At 38.9% G+C, this 24,633-nt stretch overlaps 1 protein-coding gene across 5 annotated transcripts in view; it reads left to right on the top strand.

Annotated features, from left to right (window-relative positions):
• The window catches only part of acot7 (acyl-CoA thioesterase 7), a 54,034-nt gene extending 29,734 nt beyond the window's left edge, over positions 1-24,300 (top strand). For all 5 annotated transcript variants that reach the window (XM_007553413.2, XM_016672187.1, XM_016672188.1 and 2 more), the window contains 3 exons: positions 6,073-6,189; positions 10,849-11,033; positions 23,806-24,300. In XM_007553413.2, coding sequence (XP_007553475.1) covers positions 6,073-6,189; positions 10,849-11,033; positions 23,806-23,904 — 401 coding nt within the window. In that variant the 3' untranslated portion in view covers positions 23,905-24,300. The remainder of the gene's footprint in view (positions 1-6,072; positions 6,190-10,848; positions 11,034-23,805) is intronic.
• Positions 24,301-24,633: the final 333 nt, after the last annotated feature.

Below are 24,633 nucleotides of genomic sequence, written 5' to 3'. Positions count from 1 at the left end.
TATAATTTTATTTTTTTTTATATATGTTGTATGTTGTTGTTGCAACTTATTTATTTAAAAATAAATAAAAAAGTACAATTTATACACATGAATATGAGGTCTATTCAATCCAATCTTGGAGACAGAACAATTACCAATTACATGCATTTCAATTTGATGCTGCTTATAAGACAATGCAGTCAGGATTGTCTTCTATCAAAGGATCTTCAGTGGGTGATTGAAGATGCTGTAGAGATTTGGTAAATGTACCTATAAAGGGTGATTTACGTCTAGTGGGAGGGCAAAAGACACAAATAGCATCATTATTGAGTTTACAAATCATGTTGTCATGACAGCTGCAGAAAAACAGAAAGCCTACTTTCAAATTTGCCTCAACAAAAGGAAAACAAGCTATCTATTGTGCACAATGCAATGAAAGAGAAGCTCAGCACCAGCCCATCTGTTTGCATTCTAGATTAGGGAATGAAACAGAAGTAGATATTCTTCTCCTTTATGTCTGTAATATGTGATGCAGGTTTCAGACAGGTTGACTGATTTCAAATACCTTTTACTTTTTTAGGGGTTGTCAGCTTCGACAAGCTTTAATTAAATTAACTAAAGACCCAGCAAACCATGTTTAAACCGGCTAAAGACAGATTCTGTTTACTTGTGCTGAATGTTTGACGTAGAATCAATGAAAGAGAAAACCACCCACCTTAATTTCATCAGATTGATTTAACACATCCATAGCCGATAGGCAGATGCAGCAAGGAGGTCTGGATCCTGAGTGTGGATGTGAACAAATCTTCCCCTGACAACATCATCCAGTACACTAAGCTGTTTCAGCAAGTCTAAAAATGTAACGATGGGCTTATTTAACAAGGTTGGTGTCCTTTTTTAAAAAAAAAAAAAAAAAAAAAAAATTATCAATGCGTTTTAACATCTGTCATCTTAAAAAGAAACAAAAATAAATAAATAAATAAAAACACGCACACAAAGAAAACAAGTTAGTTTAAGTTTAACAAAACACAGCTGACTAGTGCCCATTTTCTGTTGCCATGTTGAGTTTAGCTGGAGATAAAACTCCTGAAGGCTTTGGCATAGATATTATTATTCACACCAAGACATCTGTTCAACCAGTTTAGCCAATACTAATTGGGACTCTTGAATAAAAAACACATAATGCAAATAGTTTAAACCATTGCATGGATTCATTTTAATTATTTAAAATAATAAACAATGTCATTAGCCAGAATTCAGCTTTAAACTTCCACACTACTGCTTACACTTTTACTAGTTCATCAATGAACGCAAACCAACTTTTCTCATATTTTACGTTCAAGTTCCGCATTTCTGAAGTAATATTCACAGAAGAACTGTATTTTATGTTGACACGAGGTTTTAGATGTAGTTACTACGTGAAAACCTGAGAAGTCAGTGAAACACATTTGTTCAGCCTCAGCGTTAAAGTTTTTTTTATTTTTTTCCCCTCCACAGAAACATGCTCAGCACACAATTGTAATCTTTTTTTTTTTTTTGCAGCTACCAATCACAGCTCATTCCACCATCTTGATTAGTGATGCTGGAGGCAGCAAAAAAAGTAAATCCAAAGTTCAAGTTGCTGCCAGAACGTAATAATTACAGGCCACTCAGATGAATGTATATTTCATTGCAGTATCTTGGATCTTTTTTAGTCTGGATGGGATGTTGAAGATTTTTAGAGGAGATACAATTAGGAATTTGAAAAGTACCTAACAGATCAATGCAGATTTTTGGAGGTTGTAAAGCATCGACTTTGAAAACACAGAAAGCAACCAGATATCTTTAACTATACCAGTTTTAACTTTTTAGAGTACGGACCCGCAGCATCACATGACCTTTATCATCAAAGATATGATGGCTGAATCTGACATTCAGCCATTTTCTCTGGTTGCTTTTAGTAGATTCTCCATTTAGTTAAGAAGTGACAAATCCCACTTTGTACCAATAGGACAGAAAATGATCTCCTCCTACAACATGTAATAAGACTGAGGGATACTGAGACAGGAACCCTAGACAAGCATTCTTTGCAGAGAATTCATGTTGAAATGCACATGAAGAGGACCTCATTATCAAAGATCTGCTACTTGTTTCAAGTTATTTTAAAGCACTTTTCAACATATTTGTTCTTCAAATCCACCAAAAGCTCAGTGTTTTTCTCATTTGACCAAAGAACACAGTTCCAACTAAAGTCCGGGTAGGTTTAAGCAAATCCCACATATTTGAATGTGTGAAGACCGAAAAGGTTTTTTCCTTGCATCACTCCCAGATAGCCAGTTAGCATGTAGACGGCGTCTGGTAGTTGTTATGGTAACAATGTGACCCCCGACATGCCACTGTTTGCTGCGGTTTTTCTGATCTGTGGAGAATGTTTTTCCTTTCTTACCATTCTGCTCGGTGTGCAATGGTGACAAAAGATACGTCCTCATCCACCTGAGTGGCGACGAGAAATGTGTCAAAAAAATAAAACTTACACTAATTTGTTGGGAATTCCTGTGTTTTTCAATGCGAGATTATGTTACTGCAACAAAAAGAGGGATTCTTTAGATGGCTTTTTAAACTTTTTACCTTTGGAGCCAATAAATATGGAAAACACTGCTTTTCGTGGGGTTTACAGTTAATAAGAAAAGTCATCATGAGCTTAATGCGATTTGCAGCAACCTAAAGCCACATGCAGATTTGTTAATAAGCCACCTGCTGTTTACTAATGTTTACCTGGAAGCGGGATATGTTGGAGCAAACGCAGCCTATAGGAGTTTCGAAGGAAATGTGGGTGGGATTGGGTGCATTGCAATACCGTTAACAGGAGCGGTTTCCATAGAAACAGCTCATTAGGAGGCAGTTTGAGCTGTTTGATACTGTCCGTGATTAAAGGACTTGCTGGGGAGGGAATGAGCATGACGGGAAGAGATGGAAAATCATCAATAAAGATTGACAGAGAACCAAAACCAGGAGAAAGAGAGGAGAAACCGAAGCATAGTGATGAGAGAGCATATAAAGGAACTGAAGTTAGTCGCACTTTGTGGAAGGTATTCCCTGTAGTGTAGGATGTTCTGTATCTTAGCGAGTGATGAATTAAAAAGCTGGAAGTCAGAATACATAGTTGAAGGGCAGGGAGAGCTGCCTTGAAGACTTCTTTTATCGTAGCCCGTGGACAGCACCGCACTCAGGTTCTGGGAAATCGTCACAAGGCATCTAATCACATAGGTATTCTGCCTTGTGGCGAACTGGGCTCCACTGGGGACTTGGTTGCTAATTGCCCCTTTCTCCCCCCATTTAGAGTGAGCTGTCTTCCCTCTTCACACACACCACCGCTACACCTTCCCTCCGCCTTTTTGTGTTCCCACCCTACGGCAAAGAGAGAGTCATGAGTGCCATGTCATCCAGTGAATGTGTAACGTCAGGCCCAGGGCTGTCTTGGCCTAGGCTGTCCTCGTTTGCGGTCTCACATTGAGGATTACTTCAACCTTCTACTCTGACTGTACAAGGAGAATGTTTTTTTTCTTTTTGCAGGAGTTGCATTAATGCTTAAGCCGGCAGTAGTGATTAGCAAAGACAAGCATCTACAGTCGTTCAGGACAGCATTGTCCTTGACTTGCTCTGTTCAAGCATTTTGGTCAAATGCTTTTTATTGTGAGCAGGTTCTAATATGGATTTGTTGGGTCGAATATAGTAGACTAATTTTGTGCATTAAGCAAGAATGTAAATGGTGATGACTATACATGAAGTTAATAATTCTTGATGCTGCACCTTTTGTTCAATTCAGTTGAGTTCATTTAAGTTATATAACACCAATTCAAAGCCTGTAATCTCAAGGCACTTTAAATTAGATTAACAAAGTATCTTTAATCCAATCTTGTATACATTTCAGTTGATCCAAACAGTGAAGTCAAATTGGTTAAAGTCAGGGTTTTTCAAACTAATGCTAATTTGTAATCCCTTGTAACACAGTACCTTTATTTGCTGTCATCATTTTGTTGAGGTCACCAACCACCACCTTTAAATGTTACATGCGCAAACATGACCACTCTAGGGTTTGCATGTGCTGGACACCGAGGTGATATTTTCCATCCCAAGTGAGAGCTCATCAATTTTCAAAACATAACAGTGGAAAAGTTCAAAAATATCTTCTCAACAGACTCAGGAAGGTATGCATGATGTTTTGTTGCATACAGAACGGGGGAGTCTGCCACCAATTTGAACTGTGAGGTGATCATTTTTGGTTGACAAGTTGGTTCATTTTCTGTCTTGAAATATCTGGTCTCAAATTTGCATACATAACCAGAGTAATACTCCTAGTGGACATACTTTAAAAATGCTGTTAATTGGCTTAAAGATGAGACTGTTGCTGGATGTCAAATTAATTGCATCTTTAAATCTTAATCAGCTCAGTGAGCCCAGTTTCATGGCAAACGCGAAGCAGCACATTTTGTTTATGCTCCCACACACTTGGCTGTCTTAAATAGAGCCACACAGTGCAGATGGTATATACCTCAGGGAGCAGAATCAGCCTTCAGCAAGCATCCTTATTGATTTTCTGTAACATAAAAGACACATAACGCAGCTCAGAAGGAACAGTCGGGGCGGCCGAAGTGTGTGGCGAACGGTCTGACTGTCTGTAAATGAGCACACATTCACAAACAGACACGTCACACATGCTCACAGACTGTCTCTGAGAAGCAGATGTCATCCCCTTGTTTTTCCCTCATCTCCATCCCACCCACTCCATACAACGTGTCCCACTTTCTGTGAGGAATCATCAAACAACTATTTCCTTTACACATGTCACCAGCTGCCAGGGCTGAGTGTGTGGCATGGGTGTGGATGTGTGAACTCCTCTGCTTCCACGTTCTGAAGTGATTGTTGGTAGGCTTTAACCTCGCTTCAAGCTCAGTGATTTAGACTAAAATCTTCAAGCCTGAAATTTAGAGATGCGCAGATATGAACTCTTGGGCCTGTTAATATAGCTAGAATGGCCAACGACCGATTTTATTGGACATAGTCACCACCTTTTTGCTTCCAACTTTCTAAAACGCATAAAAAGATTAAAATAAAGATTAAAATAAATGCTGGTTTTTACTCATCAGAACAATACTAAAATGTTAGAAATAGACTAACATTTGCCAATAAATGATGTTCATCTCCCTGCCAAAATAGTAGTTCCACCTAGTGCCATTCTTGAAGAGAAAGAGTTAGCTAAAGCATTGATGCAAGGATAATATGCAGTCAAAAATTAGAGAAAAACTGATGATAAACCTTTTATTGTAAACAAAAGTTGGTATTTGTTGAACTTCCTAGACTTTCTGGTAAGACTCAATAAGTTTTCTGGAGTACTCTGCCACTCCCACACCATAATGAAGTCCTGTTAAAGGTCCTTTAAGTTCACCAGTGTGATTGTATTTGGGTTCCCACTTAAGTCCATCTCAGAAATGTCTCATTTGGTGAAAAAAAAAATAAAAAAAAAATAGGTTGGCATGGCGCTCTTTGGAGGCGTAAAGCAGCAGCCACATGCACTGCTCCGGGTATTTCAGAAACTTCAGATTTTCTGTGATACTAAACTTCATGGTCCATCTTTTAGGCTTACAAAAAATGGTGCAAAGAAGAGAAAAATATCCAGCAGGCTACAATTGTGTGGATGAAAATGCCGTGTTGATGTCAGAGGTCAAAGGAAAATGGGTAAATTTCAGCTTTGACATTCAGGTGGAGAGCATTTATCCACCCAACTTAGTATTCACAGCTCAGGCTGCTGCTGGTGGTGTGGTGGTGTGGGCGATGTTTTCTTGGCATACTTTAGGCTCCTTAGCACCGTTTAAGCATTGTTTAAATGCCACAGCCTACCTGAGCAGAGGTTGATGTCAAGATGGCTATTTGTGTCTTTTATTTCTAAGAATTTTAAGCAGTTTGATTACTAAATCAGACTTTTATCTGGTCCAACTTGTGGCAGTACTAATTATATCAATGAAGAAATGAGTAAGGCTGTTTTCCAAGTGTAATGAAGTGCACATCTAAAAATCGTCATCCGTAAAAGCTTCTTTGTGCTTGGGTTTGACACAGGTGTAGCCATGAAGCTGATGGACGAGGTTGCTGGAATTGTTGCCTTTCGTCACTGCGGCACAAACATCGTCACTGCTTCTGTGGATGCCATCAACTTTCATCGCAAGATTAGAAAAGGTAAGGATAGACTGGTGAATGCGCTCTTGGATTTCTATCACTCATCTATTAAAGTAGCAGTGGTGAAATGAGCTGCACTATTTGAATTTAGCAAGTTCAGCAATTACACTGGATTAATAGAATGGGTAGGGATTATAATTTTGCTTTTGAAGTTTAATGAACAATTCAACTTTCCATTAAGTGTTTGACACGGTTCTGGTCATTTTGACACTTTGCCTTTTTGCACTTTTCATCCAGGGAAGTTTTTTTTTTGTTTGTAGTGCATTACAGTAATACACCCATAACCTGAGTCAAATGATTTCTCAAATGCATTTTTCTAAAGCACGAGGAATCGAATTTATCTTCAACACTATGATTTTTGTAAAAATTGGTGGATTTTCAAAAGCAGCACATGAAGTTTTTTTTTTTTTTTACATTTTTTCTTCAGACAGAACCTTGTCTAGACATCTAGTCCTAATGTTCAGATGTTGTGATCCCCCAGAATAAAAATGTTAACAATAGACTGGCTTCATCTCTACCCATTGTTGAATTATGAAGTGGAAAGGAAATGTCACAGCTCAGCACGACTGTGCCAGCTCAGCTTTGCATTTACAGTACACGTGTTTTCAACTACATCTCCTTCATTCAAGCAGGATAACTCGCTTGTTGTGTTGGTTTTGTCAATCAAGGCCTAAGGATTTAAAAGCAGCAGTGTGCTGGGCCTGAGATGTTGAAAACACCGGAAAGAGGCTGCAGAATAAGCTGAAGCCGTTAGAGGTGGCAAGCAGGACTGGACCGCCTCGTCACCATTTTTAGAACTTGTTCTCCTCTGCTTTTTGTTCAAAGTTTCACTTTACAAAGAACTGCATGCAAATCTAAAACGCAGTATGAGAAAAATGTTTTATTTAAAATCCACATGCATGTCCTCTATTTGTAGCTGTACCAGTGTTGCGCTGGTGTGCAAATGCATGTGCACATTTGTATTTGTCTTTTCTAGATGGTTTTGAAGCAGTAGTATCATTCTTAAGATGTAGGAGGTCAAACACAGGGTATCAAAGCGTCTTGGGTATCAGTAAATACCCAAGTAGCAAAGATACTGGAATATTTCCCGTTATTCCTGAGTTAGCAATGTCTACCCAATAGTTTGCATTCATAGTCTCTATGGTAACCATGCACCTGCTGTGCTACTTTGGGTTTTAGCTCAGATATAGATTTTCCCAGTAAAACCTGCACCGACCTGGACTGATTGATGTTTGTTACCAGTATCGCTAATGGATCAAGCAGGAAAACAAAAAACAAAAAAACAGAACTCTCTTACTGGCAGACATGCTTTGTTTGTGTTTACAACTGGAAACAAAACAAAACAAAACAAAACAAAAAATCATCCTATTATCCAAGTGACAGAAATCAACTGGAAAAAAATGTGCAGTTATTTCCTTTGAGGTCATCTCTAATGCCCAGCTGCTCAGACTTTGTCTCCAGTTTGTGCGAGAGGGACTTTTGTGAATCAAAAAGAAAACATTCTCTAAAGGTCACCGACTATATCTGCTCAGAGTTTCTCCTTTTCATATTGTGTTTTGTTCTTTTATACATTTTCCCAGGGCTCAAGCATCAGTGTTAGTTTTATTTTAGCCTTTTATAACAACGACCAGTAACACTTAGTTCTCCCTGCTGCTTTGTGGAGTCATCTTGACCTCGGATGATTAAGCTTGCTGGTTGAGAATGATTTCTATACTGAACACATTTTTTGAACAGCTCTGGACGTTGAACAAGAAGACGGACTTTAAAAAAATAAAATGTTGTTTCGGGGTATATGTAACAAATCCCTGTAGTGTGTGTTTCAAGGTTGTTTAGTCAAACTTTAGTTCATTTTCCTAGAAAGTCTCGTCCGTTTGTGGAGGTGTGAATGTGTAATCGAACTCTGATGTGAGCTGAGAAGAGCAAACTGTGGTCCATGTAAAAACCTAAGTCTCACTTCGGTTGATTTAGAGGGTTTGCCATTAAAGTGTAGTTTTAATTCCATTTTTTCTTTTTTTGGGAGGGGGATTATGGGGGCATTTCTTTTCCATTTTAAAATAAAATAAGATTTACAATAATACGTGATGTACTGTTACAAAAGTGGAACTTAATAAAACAAAGCCCAAAAACACCAGCCTGTTTCACAGCTAAAACATCAATGTCACACAATATCCAAACCAAACTCTTTGCAAAACGTAAAGGAACTGTAATGTCAGATTGAAAAATAAAAATTAAAAAAAATAGTTGTTATTTAGAAGCGGGAAAGAGATGTTAGATTCTACCCATTGATGTCCGGTGTATAGTCACTGCTCTTTTTTTGTGATCAATTACTGCGAAATAGCCAGAGGTACAAATAATGAGAAGAAATAACAAAACCTCAAAAGCTGAATGTCAGATGAAAGGACACACCAGGGAGAGGGAGAGAAAAAACAGCAATGAAGATGGAGATAATGACAGTGTTTCATCTTAAAATCTTAAAATCATGTTTTTGTTTTATTTAACTAAATAAACATGATTTTGCTTTTATGCTTGTACAGTTTGGATGTTTTATGCTTTTCTTCATGATAAGCACTAGAGTCGAGATGAGAAAGTAGTGCAACTTCAACCAATTTAATACACTAGAGGGAAACATTTTTGCTTGTTGTTCATAAGATAAATGTTACTAACATAGACTGTCCCAAAGAGGGCAAATCTTCCGTTTTGCACGCTCAGCTCAATGTATACATCTTTAAGCTTCTACCGCAGGTTTGCTGCGTCAGACGAAAACGTGAGCCGACCTTCAGAGCTGCACACATGCAGGATGTTTCCGCATGAATCAATTATTAATCACCGAGGTCTCTAAAAAGAAAAAAAAAGAAAAAAACCAGACCCATCATCAAGACTCATTTTTGACATAATGCCGTTGAGCTGATCTCACTTCTCTCTGCTGAGTTGTCTACATCTGTGCCAGAGGCGATTTATCTCGATGAGACTGGACTCGGTCCTGGTGGTGACATCTTAAAACACTCAAAGGGGCAGATGACAAGGGGGAAGATAAATGGCTTCAGTGTATCAGCCCGTCTACTTGTCGCTACTCATCCTGATATACAGCCATTGTACTACATCACCCTTTTACAGTTTGTCTGGGAAAGATGTTTTCGATCTGGATGTCACAGTTAATACATGATCTTTTATATATCCACGGCCCTCAGAACCAGCCATGTTTTGAATTAAGTTAGCGAAAAAATATCATAATTGTTGTTTTACCAATCTTCTACCATTTTTTATTTCTCAATGTCCAATGTTTCACCAAGAATAAAAAAGATCAGGAGTACTTAAAAACGTCATAGTTAACTATATTTTGATCAAAGTCACCAGCTTGTGTGTTTGCACATTAATAGCATTTTCCATAAGAAGAGCATTTTTTTTTTTTGCATTCTGTACTTGAGTAACACGTCTAAATTGTTTCTTAAGGCGACAATTTTTGGTTGAAAACATTGTCTCTTTTATTACCCTGGCTTTTTATTGTTTTATTAGCACTTCAATATTAAGCCAGGATCTTTCTCAGCCTGCAGAGATAACACCTTCTCTCCTTGTCTCTATGGCAACAGTGGTAATAATACAATGCAGGCACATCAAAGAGAATAAAGGAATAGAACCAGCCATGCCCAGTTATAGTGGCAGACTGGTTCTCCCACCGCCCTGTGGTGAACCTGAGAAAAGAGCACAGTTTTCAGAGAGAAAAGCAGCACAGATTACATTTGTGTGAGCGGATGAATGAATAAACTCTCCTCAGCACTTGTAAGACTGGCCGTCTCATACGTCTTGCTGTCAGTAAAGTTTCCTCCTGCTCCAAATGTCCCACCGTCTCGCCTCTCTGCGGCGTGTTGTAAGAAGCTGCTGAATTTTCGATGAGAATAAATAATTTCCCCCTAATCCTCTCAGCCATGCATAACAGCTTGTTATCTTCAGCATATTTCTCTCACTCTTGCTTTTTTCTTTTTTTAATAAACGATGCTCATGCTTTTCTAAAAATCGTCCCCTGTTGCAAGGCGTATCTTTGCAACACTGAATGACAGTACACCCGATTACCTACAGGAGCCTCAATTTGTCACTCAGACCGATTGTTGATGAAATTGCTGTTTGGATTGATGAGAAACGTTAACACGTAGCATGCAGGAGTGAGTGAGAGTCTGAAGTGAGCTGCCTCTCATCTATATGAGGTTTATCTTCAAAAAGGTGTTGTATTTTTTACTTAAAATACAGAACAGACTGTTTCCCATAGCAGTTTAACATAACCTTTTAAAAAAGCTCACATACAGGACAGAATAAAATTGGAAATTAAAAGTGTTAACTTGCTAAAGCTCAAAATGTTTCTGGATCACTGCACATGTTCTTTGAATGTTCACTCAGTTTTTTTTTATGATTTCAAGGTTTACTTTCCTATATGAATGGGTGTTGCTGGTCCTCATGTTTTGTCCATTGCAGCTTATTGTATTTTATTTTATATTTTTTTAATGAAATTAGACAAAGAAGTACCTGAAGCAAGTAATGAACGTCTCAGAAACAAAAGCGATTTTGAGATGTAAAACTAAATCGCATCGATAAATGCTACATGTACTTATTTAAGAAAAGAACTTGGTAAACCAATTTATTCAATGCCCTTCTCTTTTCCTCTCCAAGGTTGCGTGGTGACGGTGACGGGCCGGCTCACGTTCGTCAGCAACAGGTCCATGGAAATAGAAGTGCTGGTGGATGCTGATTCGCTGGTGGAGACGCAGACAGGAAAATATCGTGCTGTCTCAGCCTTCTTCACCTTCATCTCGCTTGACAAGGAAAATAAACCGCTAAATGTCCCGCCTCTAAAGGTTGGTACTAAGCTTTTTTTTTTTTTCTGCATTTCAAACCATCATTAAAACAAAAAACAAAAGTCACAGTATCATGTTTCAGTGGTCTGGCTCAAAATAAAAGACAAAAGAGGTTTTATTTTGATTTTGTAGTCTACTAGATTTTACTGGGGAAAAAGATAAATTCACCATAAATTTCTAGTAACACATCATCATTTAAATGTGTGATTTCTGTCTTGTTCATTTTGCATGCCGATTGCTTCACTCTGATTGCGACAAGGTTACTATTGAAGACTGTGGAGCGTACAAACACCTCCAATCTAACCTTTTCCTTTCCTAACTTAGCATTTAAATATGTTTGCTGTACATATTGCACTTCGCAAGAAATGAAAAGAGTTATTCTTTCTTCTAGAACTACAAGAAAACAATGAATTGTTTTCCTTTTCTTTTAGCTTTTTCTTGAAACATTTACCTGGACAGAACTTGTTCCTTCTGTGCTTTCAGACAGCTAGCATGTTATAGGTCAAACATTTTAAATGTGCATGATTCCAAGTCTGAAGTGGTAGAGCCATTTTGACAAGGTGCTGGGAGTTCTGCTCTTCAGTTTCATTAGAAGTGTTAAATCTCGTGGCCAAGAGGAACTTTGTTCTTATTTTTCCCACGTCAGGTAAAATAACACATTTCTCTTGCAGAATGAACACAGGCCTGTTGGGAAGACTAGACAAGAAAAAACAGAACACAAATCCAATAAGTTTTATTTCAGTCAATTTGGATCAAGTCTTAATCTGCTTTATTTTTATGCACAGCGCTTCGCATTTTCTCACCTTTCTTGTGACATTCAAACAGTTTCTTGTGTTCTATTTCCTGCCCATCTCCACATGTTCAGGGCATTACTCAGTGACTTTATTTAAGAACATTTTGTTTTCTATATCTAACTTGGCTTCGGGGTGATCCAAAGTAGGTAACCATCCACTGACCTGTGCGGGATATGTTAGCCAAAACTTCCCTCAACCCCAGACCAGCCTTCAGGCTGCAGAGTAGCTGTCGAGCAGGGATTCCTCTGTCAGGGAGAACAGGACAGTGAGAACCGCAGGTCAGGAGATCCAGTCTGGGTCACTGAGAGGTCAAAAAAGATGACCCAGGCCTCAAAGTAAGGCCCTCTGATTATTTTGTTTAGACAGAACTCAAATTTATTTTGGTTAGTCTTACTCAAATTAGGCTTTTTTTAAACTTCAGCAATAGGTCAAAAAAACCTTTCATTAAAAGTTGTGCCTTAAATCACATTAAATATTGTTCCGAATGTTTATTTCAAGCTATAGAAATTTCCCTTTAGGCAGTAATAGTTTTCTCATTTGTTGCTAATACTAGCTAACTGACTGATCACTTATTTGGGAGCCTGATTGATGTTTCATTAGATACAAGACTGATCTGTTATTTAGGAGATTGATATTTATTGAGACTTTTTAAATTACCGGTACTTTGATACATTTAAGCATAAGCTATTAACCGACTGAAGTGAAGGAAAGAGTTTTTAGTCATTACCCTGATCTGATTTCTGAGAATTAAAGGCCATTATTCCTGAAAACAGTCCTTATTGTCTGTGACTGACTCAGCAGTTCTGGGGAGTAAAAGCAGAGGTTAACGTGTGGACATGAAAGAGATGGATGCTGTTTGCCCTGGCTCTGTGCTGCATGGTGATCCTAACCCTGTTTATTATGCAAACATTATGCACACGAGCCATCTGCTTTGACCCGATGTATTTGAATTATTTCCTGGCGCCACTCACCCGCCCTGACTCTCTCTATGATGATCCTTTGAAATCCCGTCCAACTCTTCAGAGAGATGTGAATTCATCCTGTCGGCGTGTGATATTTAAACAAGAGAGGGGCCCTTGAGATCCTGTTCCAAAAAATAAACAAAGGGTTCAATGGATTGCAATTAATTTTAAATGTAATATTTATTTTACTGTAAATGCGTAGAAATGTCATGATTCATAATTTCATAATTCAATAATTACTGTTTTTATGTTCGGTTTGGTTGCAAATTTTCCCTTTTTAGTTTAATTTGTTTCAGGTTTGCCCAATGCTATTGGATTAGATCGTTCCTTGCGATGTAGTGATGATGCTTCTCTCTTTGCTTTGCAAGCCCAGAAAAAGCTGATGACAGCGACATGAGCTGAGTAAGCAGCTTCAGAGAAATTTGAAAGTCCAGCAGTAGGTCATTATTCTCTCAAGTGAACACTTGAACCACATTTACAAAGTTAGTGCCTGAGCTCATCATTAAACTTTAAGTACGTGTGGCTCGCTACAGAAGCCAAAGAGACGCATTAATAAATGAAGCCAGAGCAGCAAAAATAGTACCAGGCTGAAAGTGAAGAGTGAAGCAGATTTCTACCTCAAAATCCATTGTCTCTTCTTGAACAAAAATTTGGTCTCTGTAAAATCTCCAAAAAAAAATCTTTAAGCTTGAAATTGTAATTTTAAATGCGAGCACAATCAAAGATTTTCTAAAAGAAAGACAAACTTAGCAGTGTCAATATCTGTTTTTATCTCAGATTGGTTGTCTCATAAATTCTGCATTGAGTCTTTGGCTATAGGCATCCAGTAGAATTTGAAGGTGGACAGCTATTTTTAAAAGGTTTATTTCTTCCTGCTACTTCTTTTAGTTTTCACTTGTGTCCTGACTTGAAGCTCATGATAGTTAGATATATTTGTAAGATATAATCTGCTTGAAATTAAGTCACATTCTACGCTCTGGTATTGGCCAAGATGATGATCATATATTGCTTTGCAGCTGGACCTTCTTGTTCTTACCGCTTTATGCCATGCATTCACCTCTCTATCACCTTTACACTGCATGCGTCTCTGCTCCGCTCTGCACTTCACCGTAATTTAAAGCATGGACATTGTTCTTTAAATTCCACTTGGAAACTGCTAGCAGACTTCCAAATCAAAGTCAACAGTTTCAGTGATTTTATTGAAAGTTAGCAGAGTGTCTCACTGGATCATATCATTCCAACGGACAAGGTTCCCTTCAAGTTTGACCATTTCTAAGTAAATGATATAACTAGCACAAATATAAATGCAACTTATATCTGCTTTTTCCTCTCTTCATGATGCATTTTTTGACTGATGTGACTTATACTCCTGAGCTACTTATAGTCCTGTCTACATATCTGTCAATATGTAGACAAAGGAGCCAAAAAACACAAAAAAAGCTCATGCATTTTCTTATCTGAAAAATCTTTCGGCTTACAAGCAACACTAGTGTTGACTCCCTGCCTAGGCTATCTGTTATCATTATGACATTTTTTGTACACTCATTCTTAATCCTTGGGTTGTTACTTTGCCTGAATCCTGATTCCCAAGGCAAAGTGGTTTTGAGCATACAGATTGTTTCGGGTAGATCAGGAGAAATCTTCCCTTTCTGCTTTTTTTTGTTAGAAAACAAATTTTCTCTTTAAAACAATTGCCAGTCACTTTCAGCTGTTTTGTAAGCTTCATTACCATCAATTGTAGGTACTGTTTTTTGTTTTATATGAATACTAAGGTACTTTTTGTTTCAGGAAAGTATTTTGAAATGACTTATGTGCTTTAAAATACACGGAAAGGCCAATTTTGATTGACTTATGTTTTATGCTTTAAAGATTTCTATATCTTCCATCTCAAAACCATCATACTTGCCCTTTATAAAGAAAAAACGACGTGCTTAACTACGAGACATCCTTCTCTGGTGATGCATCAGCTAGATAGTAATGATCATCAAACATGTGTCTCCTGCGGGTTGGCCTTTTCAAAAGCTCCGATGTTTCTTCCTATTTCCATTTCACAAAACCAGCCCTTTAGTTCGGCCATTGTCTGCCGCCCCCTCTGTGCATTCATTACCAGGTTTTCCATCTCAAACAGGCAGCTCGCTGCTTGGATTTCAATACTTGAAGATTTCAGTAATAATGTGAGCCTTTGTAAATTTTAATAGAAATAGTCATTCTAAGGAAAACGCAATGTTGTTTTAAAAAAGTCTATTTGACACTAAAAAAGGAGAACTAATTGGATCCCTTACTGCTGATGTAACATGCCAGCTTAACAAGAAGAAGAAGAATAGAGAGAAATTTGCACAATGATGCATACATTGTAGATATGTACCTCGAGTAAAAGGAAGCTGCCTTAGCAAGTGCAGATCTGTACGTGTGAGCCTTGGCTTCATGTGAACAGATCACTGAGCACAAATGAGCGAGAGAGGAACGCCGAAGCTCACTCTGTGCTATTTCCAGCTTTCTATTTACTGTGGGCTTTAACATGGCATGAGGTTGACTCGAAACGAGGGAGCGTGTGTTCAGTTTCCATCAGTAAGAGCAAACTATTCACATGTCTGGATCGCCAATGTCAACCTGTCAACCTCATTAAAGTCAGTGTTTCCTTTAAGAGAGATGATATCATCCACAAGATCTGAAAATGCAGTAAAGACAGTCATTTGGATAAAACTGAATGAATTTCACCTCAGACTACTTTAATGTTGTGAAAATGGTCACCTAATAACTTCTGTAGGGGATCAATAGAAAACACTAAAAAGAAAAAAAAATTGTACTTTCAAAAAAGTACTTTTTCTAATCCATTTGGCATGCCATTAAGGACAATGGCTTTTCCCGTTTTTGTGCAAAAGAATAGGAGAAAAGCCTTCCAGAACTTCCTCCTCACTTAAAGCTTTTCTGCATGGTTGGTTGAGCTGAGTGTTTTATAGCCAGAAGCTGGTTAGCACAGGAGCTGGGCGGTTCTTAAATAGTGATCCTTGGATTTTATTCGGTTGTCCAGTCGACCATTAAAAACAGACAAAATGCTTCTGATGACTCGACGCTGTGCTGTTGGAACAAAGTGAGGCAACTTGGCTGTCCTGCAACAAAAACCAAAGAAATAAGTGTTTTTTATTCAAAATGTAATTTAGATTTTCCAAAAAAGATTTTCCAAACTTTTATACCAATCTTAACTGTGCTTCAACGTTTTTGTGTGCTACAGTTTAATAAATATAATGAAGCTGCTTAACTGATCCAGCTTTATGTCCCATTTAGAAGCAGTTACTGTCAGATGGCTGTCTGAAGACGACAGAGGTTGATCTGCCAGCCCTGCTATTAGAGCTAAACGGTCTCCTGCCCGCAACTCAACTAATCCCAACATCGTTGTTTCTTATTATTCAGTACTTGCATGTTAAAGGACTATAGTGTTTATAAGACCTGAATCTGTCATCAGGCTCTTTGTTTTCTCTTCAGATTGTGATCATTATCTTACCGAATGATGTACATGTTTAAAATGAGCTTTTTATGCTGGCACCAATCACTTTTTGGTTCATTGCGTCTGCATTAATGAATAAAGGCCTGATACAACTTTACTTTTCCACCGTTATACAACTGCAGTGATTGGCCTGAATCCATTTACCTTGAATTCTGGTTGACTGATTAATTGTTAAGCCAATTAATTTAGTGGAGCAATTTAAACCAACTTCCTTACTGAACTTCGATTTTCAAATTGATTTTTCTTGTTTCCACTTAGCACTTTCATACTTTAAAACGTTAATATACAGTATTTAGGATGACTGTGGGATAACACGCTATTAATTACCCTTAAATATTAAAAACTGCCATATGGATTTTGTTTCTTGGGGTTATGACACCTGATAGTTTCCCTGCTATTATTATAGTGATTGATTGTTAATCTGTAAACTGATACCTGGCTGCTTAGAAAGTCTGGATTGAGTTTCATTGATAAGCTTATGGTGTTACACTGAAGGAGAGGACATGTTTGTTTGCTAAAGGTCAGAGTAAGGGGCTCTTGAAGTCAGTTTAAATGTGTTGCTGCTGATTCAGACCAGTGGTAACATCGATGCAAGTTAAATTGAAATGTGTTGGAGTACTGTTTAATGCCTAGTTCAAATGATTTTTATGCCACTTTTTTGTCCCGATTTTCCATTTCAAACAATCTTAGCATGCCTTGATTATTGGAAGACATTTAAGAGCGTCTTAAGAGACATTCCTGCCATGTGTGGTGTACACATGGCAAAATTTGTGAAAAAAAAATGTTGAAAAGGTTAAGTTGTCTTTTTGGGTTACTGCCTTTTTGCTATTGCCATAGCTCAAGTGGAACTGTGTTTGAGGAGTGGTGAGAAGTGGCCTGCCACCACCGTAATTATTTAGGTATACAATTATCTGCGCTCCCCTTTTAACTCTGAAGCCTTTCTATTGTTTGGGAGTCTGTTGTGCAAAGCTGTGAAGCACTTTGCATAACATTTTCCTCTTATTTATTTTTAGTTTTACAGGACAAAGACAGCACAGGCAAAATGAATTTGAGAGTTTTCAAAGCTTCGAATTTGTATACCAGCAGCAAATTGTTTTGTTGCGCTGGAATAAAAAAAAAAAAAAAAAAAAAAAAAAAAAAAAAAAATTAAAAGGAACAAAACCAAAACATTTCTCTGAATGTATTTATCTCAAAAGCATGTTTTCTCAGCACAAATGGAGGGAGGTTTTCCTCTTCTGTTACTGCATGTATGAATTTTCCAGTTGCTTGGTGTTGCTTTCCACTTAGTCTTACCTCTTTCAAAGATCTCTTTGCTGAATCAACTTCATAAAAGCTATAAATTTCCCTCTTTCAGTAACAACTCTCTCTGTCTCTGTCTCTCTCTCTGCCTCTCTCTCTCTCTCTGTCTCTCTCTCTTTCTTTAACAAGCTCACATAAAAATTCAAATTGAAAAGGGCTAAAACCTGGGTGGATATCACCGGGTCTTCATTTCCTGCCGTGTCCTATAAAAGGATTGAATAATGTGGGGAGGTCACACATAATGAGATTCAGCTTCTGTTTTATCTCTCTATTAGTGCATTATCTGACGTTAATTTTGAATGATTTGCACAGAAAAAAAAAACATTTCCCTTTCAAGACTTTGATCAGCTTCATTTCACTCTAGAGCTCCACTCGTTTTTCTTTCCTCTCCATCCTCCATATTCTTTATTAGTCCAATCATTAGATTTCTGTCCTCTTGGGCAAAATATAACCAACCCTGAAAGCTAGAAAAACAAGTGTCAGACCATCCCTGCTAAAATTTTTATATCACTGAGGCGGTTTTTGAGCCAGTTGTGTTCTATAAATAGCCTGATCGAAAAGCCTGCCTCTGCTATTTTTAACTGCAGGTGCTTTCCCCCCCTCATTCTCAAATCCTTAGTGCCTCTCCAGTGAACTCGCCGTGGTTACTATCTTTAGATTTTCCTTTTATAGCTCAACACTGGGGGGGCGCGGTGAGGGACTGTACAAGAGTGGGTGTGTGGAGGGGATGGGTGGGGCGGGGGGATGTGGTAATGTGCGTGCACTGCTGGTAGCGCCGAAGTGGGGCATGAGGACAGCGTGAGCACGAAGGGCTTCAGGGGACTGTCTTCGCAGCGGTACCCTTGAAAAGTACTGAAACGATGTATGCGCTTTGCCGGTCCAGTTTGGAAATAAATGAAAATGTCTTCAAGCACCTTAGACCTGAGCAATTTTTTTATTCTCTCATGGATTTGAAAGGTTATATTAAAGCAAAATGGTCAGTATTTCCTCTGCAACTGGAACGAGGCTGGCTGCCGACATCTAATGAATAAATTAAGCGCATTCATCCCTTTTGAGCTGGCAACAGATTTATCTCTTTTCACCTCTTTTATCCGTTTATCTTTGATTTTCTTTGGTCATCTGTCCTTCCCGACTCTCTTCAGATTTCCCACCTCCCTCTCGTTCTCCTTCCATCCTCTCTTTACTCCTCTTTTTTGTTGTCCTCTTCATCCTTCCTTCCCATCTTCCTCGTTCTTCATTGGCAGAGATTCAGCTAGCCTCCTCTGACACAAAAACAAGCCCAGTTCTCATGGCAACCTTCTGTGGTCCACATGAAACGATGCACATTTACTTCTAGATGCCCACCATTGAAAACGGCCACACGTGGGTTAACGGGTGCACTCGCACCAGAAACTCCAGTAATCCAAAGCACGGCACATAGACCACGGAGCTGTTTGTTCTCACTGAAGCAAAGCTCATGAGTCTGGAGTGGATGATTAATTATGCATATAAGGTTTTCAACATACCTTATTCATGAATTTGCAAAGATGCTTAAATATTCATGACAGATCTAAAGAAAATCCAGTCTAAAGTGTTTAAAATTTGGCCGCTATTTTCATAAGCAAACCGTTTTGTGATGATACACAGTTTTAGTGCAGACACCCAAAGTGTGTTACATCTTTAAGTAGGACACTGTTTGTTGTAGAGAGGAGGATAAGAACCATGCATGGGGAGAACATGCGAACCCAATGCAGAAAAAAAAAACACCCAAGTTGGGATTTGAACCCATGACTTTGTTGCTGCAAGGCAATAATTCCACCATGCAACCCTTTCAGTCGGTTTGTTTACTGTCAAACATTTCTCATATTATTCAAAAGCAGTGTTTTGGTAAGGAATGCAGCTAGAGATGTGTTTCCTTTCAGTAACGGTACAAAGGTAGTAGATCCACAGGTGGTTAATGAATTGTGAATTTCCACAGCTGGATTTCACACACACACACACACAAACGGGGCTTCAAAAAGGAGCACTTGGAAAGCTCTTCAAGTGTTAATGTGTGTATTTGGGCCAATGACGTCACATGAAGCGGTAAGACTCGGCACTCGGTGGCGAGGATCAACGGTAAGCTGTGAGCTTCAGCAGTAGGCTCCGTGGTTCAAGGTGATCAGCCCAGTAAACACCACTGCAGACAGATTTGGGCCCAAATTCTGAAGCCTTTCAGAGACTTACTGAGGAACAAAACTCAAAACAACAAAAAAAGCAGAATATGATGAAGACAGAGCAAGAAATCAATTATTTGGTCAGTCTCTTGATTCCCAAACCCTGATGGATTCTTCTTTAAGATTATCCAATTGGTTTATTTGAAACATAAAATCATAACATTGCTAATGCTAAAACAATACCTTAAATTCATGTGACATATATTGATTATTTTTGAGAACAAAGTTCAGAGTGCCTACCTGTTCTCATGACAATTAATTAAATATGTGTCTTTTAAGCTAGAGAAATTTAGAACAATTCGGACGTCTTTTGTAAAAATATTACAAAGGGGCGCGAGTGCGACAGTAGTGTTTGACTGGTACAGAGCGACTGCGTTCCCTCTGGTATTTTCTATGGTGTTTTGTAAAAATAATCAAAAAGTGAGTGAATGAAAAAAAATGAATGGAAGAATTTTATGCTTTTGAATGTGTAATTTTTTTTTATTTTATTCATAACTTACCTTGAGACAGCAACTGTTTCTGCTAACACGGCGATGCTGCGGCAGTGCGTACAGTTGTGGCATACAGAAAGGATGAAAACGCTTAACTGGATAACTTTTTTCTCTCAGGCTGCAAGGCGGTGTAGCTTCACTGGTGTGAACTGTTCTGTGGTGCGGGTTGCGACATGGTGGGGCTGACTGCTACAGCGAGCCACTTTCAGCCGTTCTGCAGCTCCCAGTGGAGCATTTAATTATTACAGGAACAATTTGCACAAAATAATCACAGCGGGTCTATGATTATAAAATCAGACTTTTCCTCCCTACCCCGATTCTCCTCTCGAATGGATTGCATGCACTTGTTAATAAAGAGCAAGCCGTTTTATGGACAAAACTCAAAGCAGATCAGTGGCAATGACTGCCATCTCTTCATCTGATTCAGTAAAGAAGGAACATGCCAAAAAGGAATACATTAATAAATTATAAAACACCCCTTTCAAAAATGATTCAAAAATACAGTGTGTGCTTATAAAGGGTGAAGTAAACTATATTAAATGTAAACCGTGCATTTGACCATCTTTGCTCCAAAGCTACAATTGAAGCTCTGATGAGGACCAGATTAGGTGACCAACACTCCGGATGGCAGCTTCACCTTAAAAAGAAAAAAACAAAACAAAACACACACATTAAACAAGGCAACAAGCAGTGATAAAAGGGCTAATCAGTCCACTGGTGTGCAGTCGCCATGGCAACTTGATCGGATCATGTTAAAAACACAGATGTTGGTACTGATGTTGTTTTTCTTTGCTGTTTTTATGCAGTTGCTGTGAAACTTGTTCAATGTTCCTTTAGTTTTGTCTCGTTATAATCTTTGTGTAAAGCTCAGTTGTGACAGACTGATCATTGTAAAGATCGGTTAAAAAATATTCACCCTCACCATTTAGAAGAACAGTTTATTTTACACAAAGTAATCAAGGCTGCTTTAACAATAACACTATTTGTTATCGCTGAAGCTCCTGGTTGTCAAATGATTCTAGGCAAAGATAACACTAAGTCTCAAGGTCTGATACCATTTGTCATGTAAGATCAGCGGCTTTACTGGGAGTCTGTAGGTTTTATCTGTTGTCTATTTCAGCTCTCATCTATTTACAACTTTCTCCAATCTCTCACTCCCGCCGTGTCGTGTCACCAACAATTATCCCAGAACCCAAAATAAGCACAGTCAAGTGCCTTAATGACTATCAGCCATTTGCACTATTCCTCATCATCACCAAGTGTTTTTAGACTCCTTTTTTTCCATTTCTGTTCCATTTCCCTGTTAATTTGACCAGCATTAGTCTGCATACCAAGTAAACAGCTGAGGCAGTGATTGGCTCCCCACACATGGTTTGAACAGGACCACACCTACAGTTGAAACCACATAGTTACAGACAACAAATATGAAGACGTGAACATTTTTTCCTCACTGCCTAAAGTTAAATCAGACAAGACTTCTCGTATTTTTGGTCAGATAGCAAACCAAGATTTTTTTTTCTCTATGCCTTTACACCCATGACCTCTCTCCATTATATAAACACAATCATTCAGTTTTTCCTGATTACCGCCAACTTTTTGGCTAATGGAAAGTGATGACAGTCTATTGGAAGGAGGTTTTTACCACTGACAGAGTGGTTTTCTTGTATTAACCTGAACGGAAACATCTCTAAAACCACATAGATAATAACAGATTCCAGAAAATAACAACATGCTGAGAACTTGGCACACAGAGCGATGATGGTTGAGAGCTTTAAAGTTCTCTGATTACACATCTCAACTGACCTCAGCTTGACCACACAAATCTCCCATCAGGTGGGGGAACGCTGCACAGAGACCGCATTTCCTCTGAACCCTAAAGCACCGTCAGGATTTTCTGACCACTTTCTCTCGGTCAACAATAGAGAGCCTCCTGACCTACTGCTGCACAGTGTGATTCAAAAGCTGCGCTGGTCTACACAAGAAAGACCTGCCGAGAATAGTAAAGGCAACAGAGCACATCGGTGGCACACAACTCCCTCTTTTCAGCAACTTTCCACAGTGACTTTCTCCACAGAACAGCCTCTTACATCTCAAGACCAAGTCGGGACGTAATTCACGCCATCATCTGCCATCTGGTAGAAGAATGAAGGCATATTAAAAACATACTAACAGATTGTGAAACAGTTTGTTCCTCCGGGCGGTCAATAGTGAAATTCTGCTTGCCTTCCTCTTTTTAACCTCAGCCTAAAAGGTGAAGCATCTCTCTATCATTACATACATAACTAGTTTCTTTTCCTGTTTGCACAATATACATTTTTTTTTGTCATCGCAACAAGTGATAAACTCACTGAATTAATGAACACACTTCAGGTTTGGTTGACAAACTTAGTTAAAAACAGAATGAATGGGCTGAATGGGCTGTGTGTCCAATAGTGTACATTTGCTTAAAATGCTGAACTGTGTTGAAACTCGGTCTTCCCCCCTTTTGGAAACCCAACGAACTGGAATTATGCATTTCTTTCAGCTGAATGGCAACAAAGCATAACTGGCTGAGCAATATGTTGATGGTTATATAACTGGTAGACGGCAAACAAACCAAGAACTGCAGCTGCATTCTCCTCAACCTGTTCTTCGACGATACGTTCACGCTGGTGTTTGTTTTCTCGTCACATTGGAGTCATGATCCCCAGTGACTTGAACCTGCTAGGATTTCATGGCACAGTTGTTACCAGTCTGCCAGGTTTGCGCCTCACCCATCAGACTGGTATCTGCTTTAGCGTTTGCAATCTGATTGTGTCCTCACGAAGAAATTGATCTTAGCATAAAAGTTCTGTTTGCAGTTTGTTTTAAGTCATGTGAAGGGATACAGGAAACATGTGGAAGAAGGTCTTCTTTTCCTCCTTCGGCGTGTAAAGCTACTCGATATGTCAAGGCTAGAGCATGCAGTATATTCCACCAAAAATTCATTCCAGGGGGGCAGAGTAAAACAAAATGTCTTTACTGAAAGGTTTTAGTGAAATCTGTGTGAAATTTTGAAAAGCATGTCTCACTTTCTTTAAAACATTTATATAGTGGATTTAGTTTCATTACAGACAATGAAGCTCCGTGTGTTTAAAGTTGTTGGACAGGTCAAGAGACAGGATCTGAGGGCTTTGTCAGAAGATAGTGGTAATCTTAAAATAGTCATTTCTTATTTACATTTGATCTGTCAGCTTATCCAAATTGCACTGTTTTCCAACTGTATTGCTGTTTAATACGACACTAGAGCCTAGAACCTTATAGATTCACCTTTAAACACTTGTGTTGATGGCAAATGTCCTCTGCAAACTTTCCGCGTCCGATGCAGAAAGACCACTTCACCGAGATGATGAATGGTGATTGCCAAGCGCAGGGTGGCAAATTAGATCAGAGCTTTCGCGCCTTTGCATAATGTTACAGCGGAGGCAGCATTCCTGTGCAGACTAATGTGAAAGTGACGAATGCGCGTCTTAAAGCAAGTCTTTTGTCCTTGTGCTTTTGTCCTCAGATTGAAGGAGACGATGAGCAGAAACGTTTTGAAGAGGGCAAGTCACGTTACCTCCAGAACAAAGCGAGGAGACTTGCGGAAAAGGAGCGTCAGCAGTGACACTGTGGCTCTGCAGAATCAAAACCCACGCAGTACGCACATGTTACGACGGAGTTAATGCCTCTCTGTTACTGTAGCCTGTTAAACCGCATTCTGTGACCCCATTTTGCAGCAGCGCTACTCACCAAAGTGTTCCCGTATACATGTGTGCAATATCACTGTCAAAGTAATAGTACTTTTTTTTTAAGTTTAGGGAGAGTTTTATGACTGCACTGTATGTAAAATCTATTTATTATTACTGTTTGTATTAACTGACAGTGGGATTGTAGAAATGCTATATCGTTTTGCAGGATCTCTAACTATACGCATTTGGCTTTGATGTCAGCCCAAAGTAATACTGAGAGTGGAAGAGAAATGATGAATAAGTGAGTGAATAAAAAAACCAAACAAAAAAGAGCCAAGCGTGAGTCGGGGGCTCTCGCAGTGTGTCCTTGCTTGTTTGATGATAATTATGTCATTGTCTTAGGCATGTCTTGGCAGAGAGGGCACATGCCAGCCATCTTTTCAGCACTGTGTCTTTCACGGAGAGTTCATCGGAGCTCAGGGGTTTTGACTCATCCAGCATCTCTTCCCCCACCTCCGTCTTCTTCCTCCTCTGCCTCCTCCTTCTCCTCCTCCTCCGCATGTCTGTCACACTCTGACTTCAGCCCGTGTCATGCTCGCATCCGTCTCCATCTCCTCGCAACGTCGCCTTCTTGCTCATTTACTCTATTTATCCTTAAGGCTCTT

Source organism: Poecilia formosa, unplaced genomic scaffold (genome assembly GCF_000485575.1).
Source record: "Poecilia formosa unplaced genomic scaffold, Poecilia_formosa-5.1.2 Scaffold56, whole genome shotgun sequence".
NCBI classification, from domain to species: domain Eukaryota; kingdom Metazoa; phylum Chordata; class Actinopteri; order Cyprinodontiformes; family Poeciliidae; genus Poecilia; species Poecilia formosa.
Note: the sequence above shows the minus strand (reverse complement) of the source record. Positions and strands in the feature narration are given on the sequence as shown.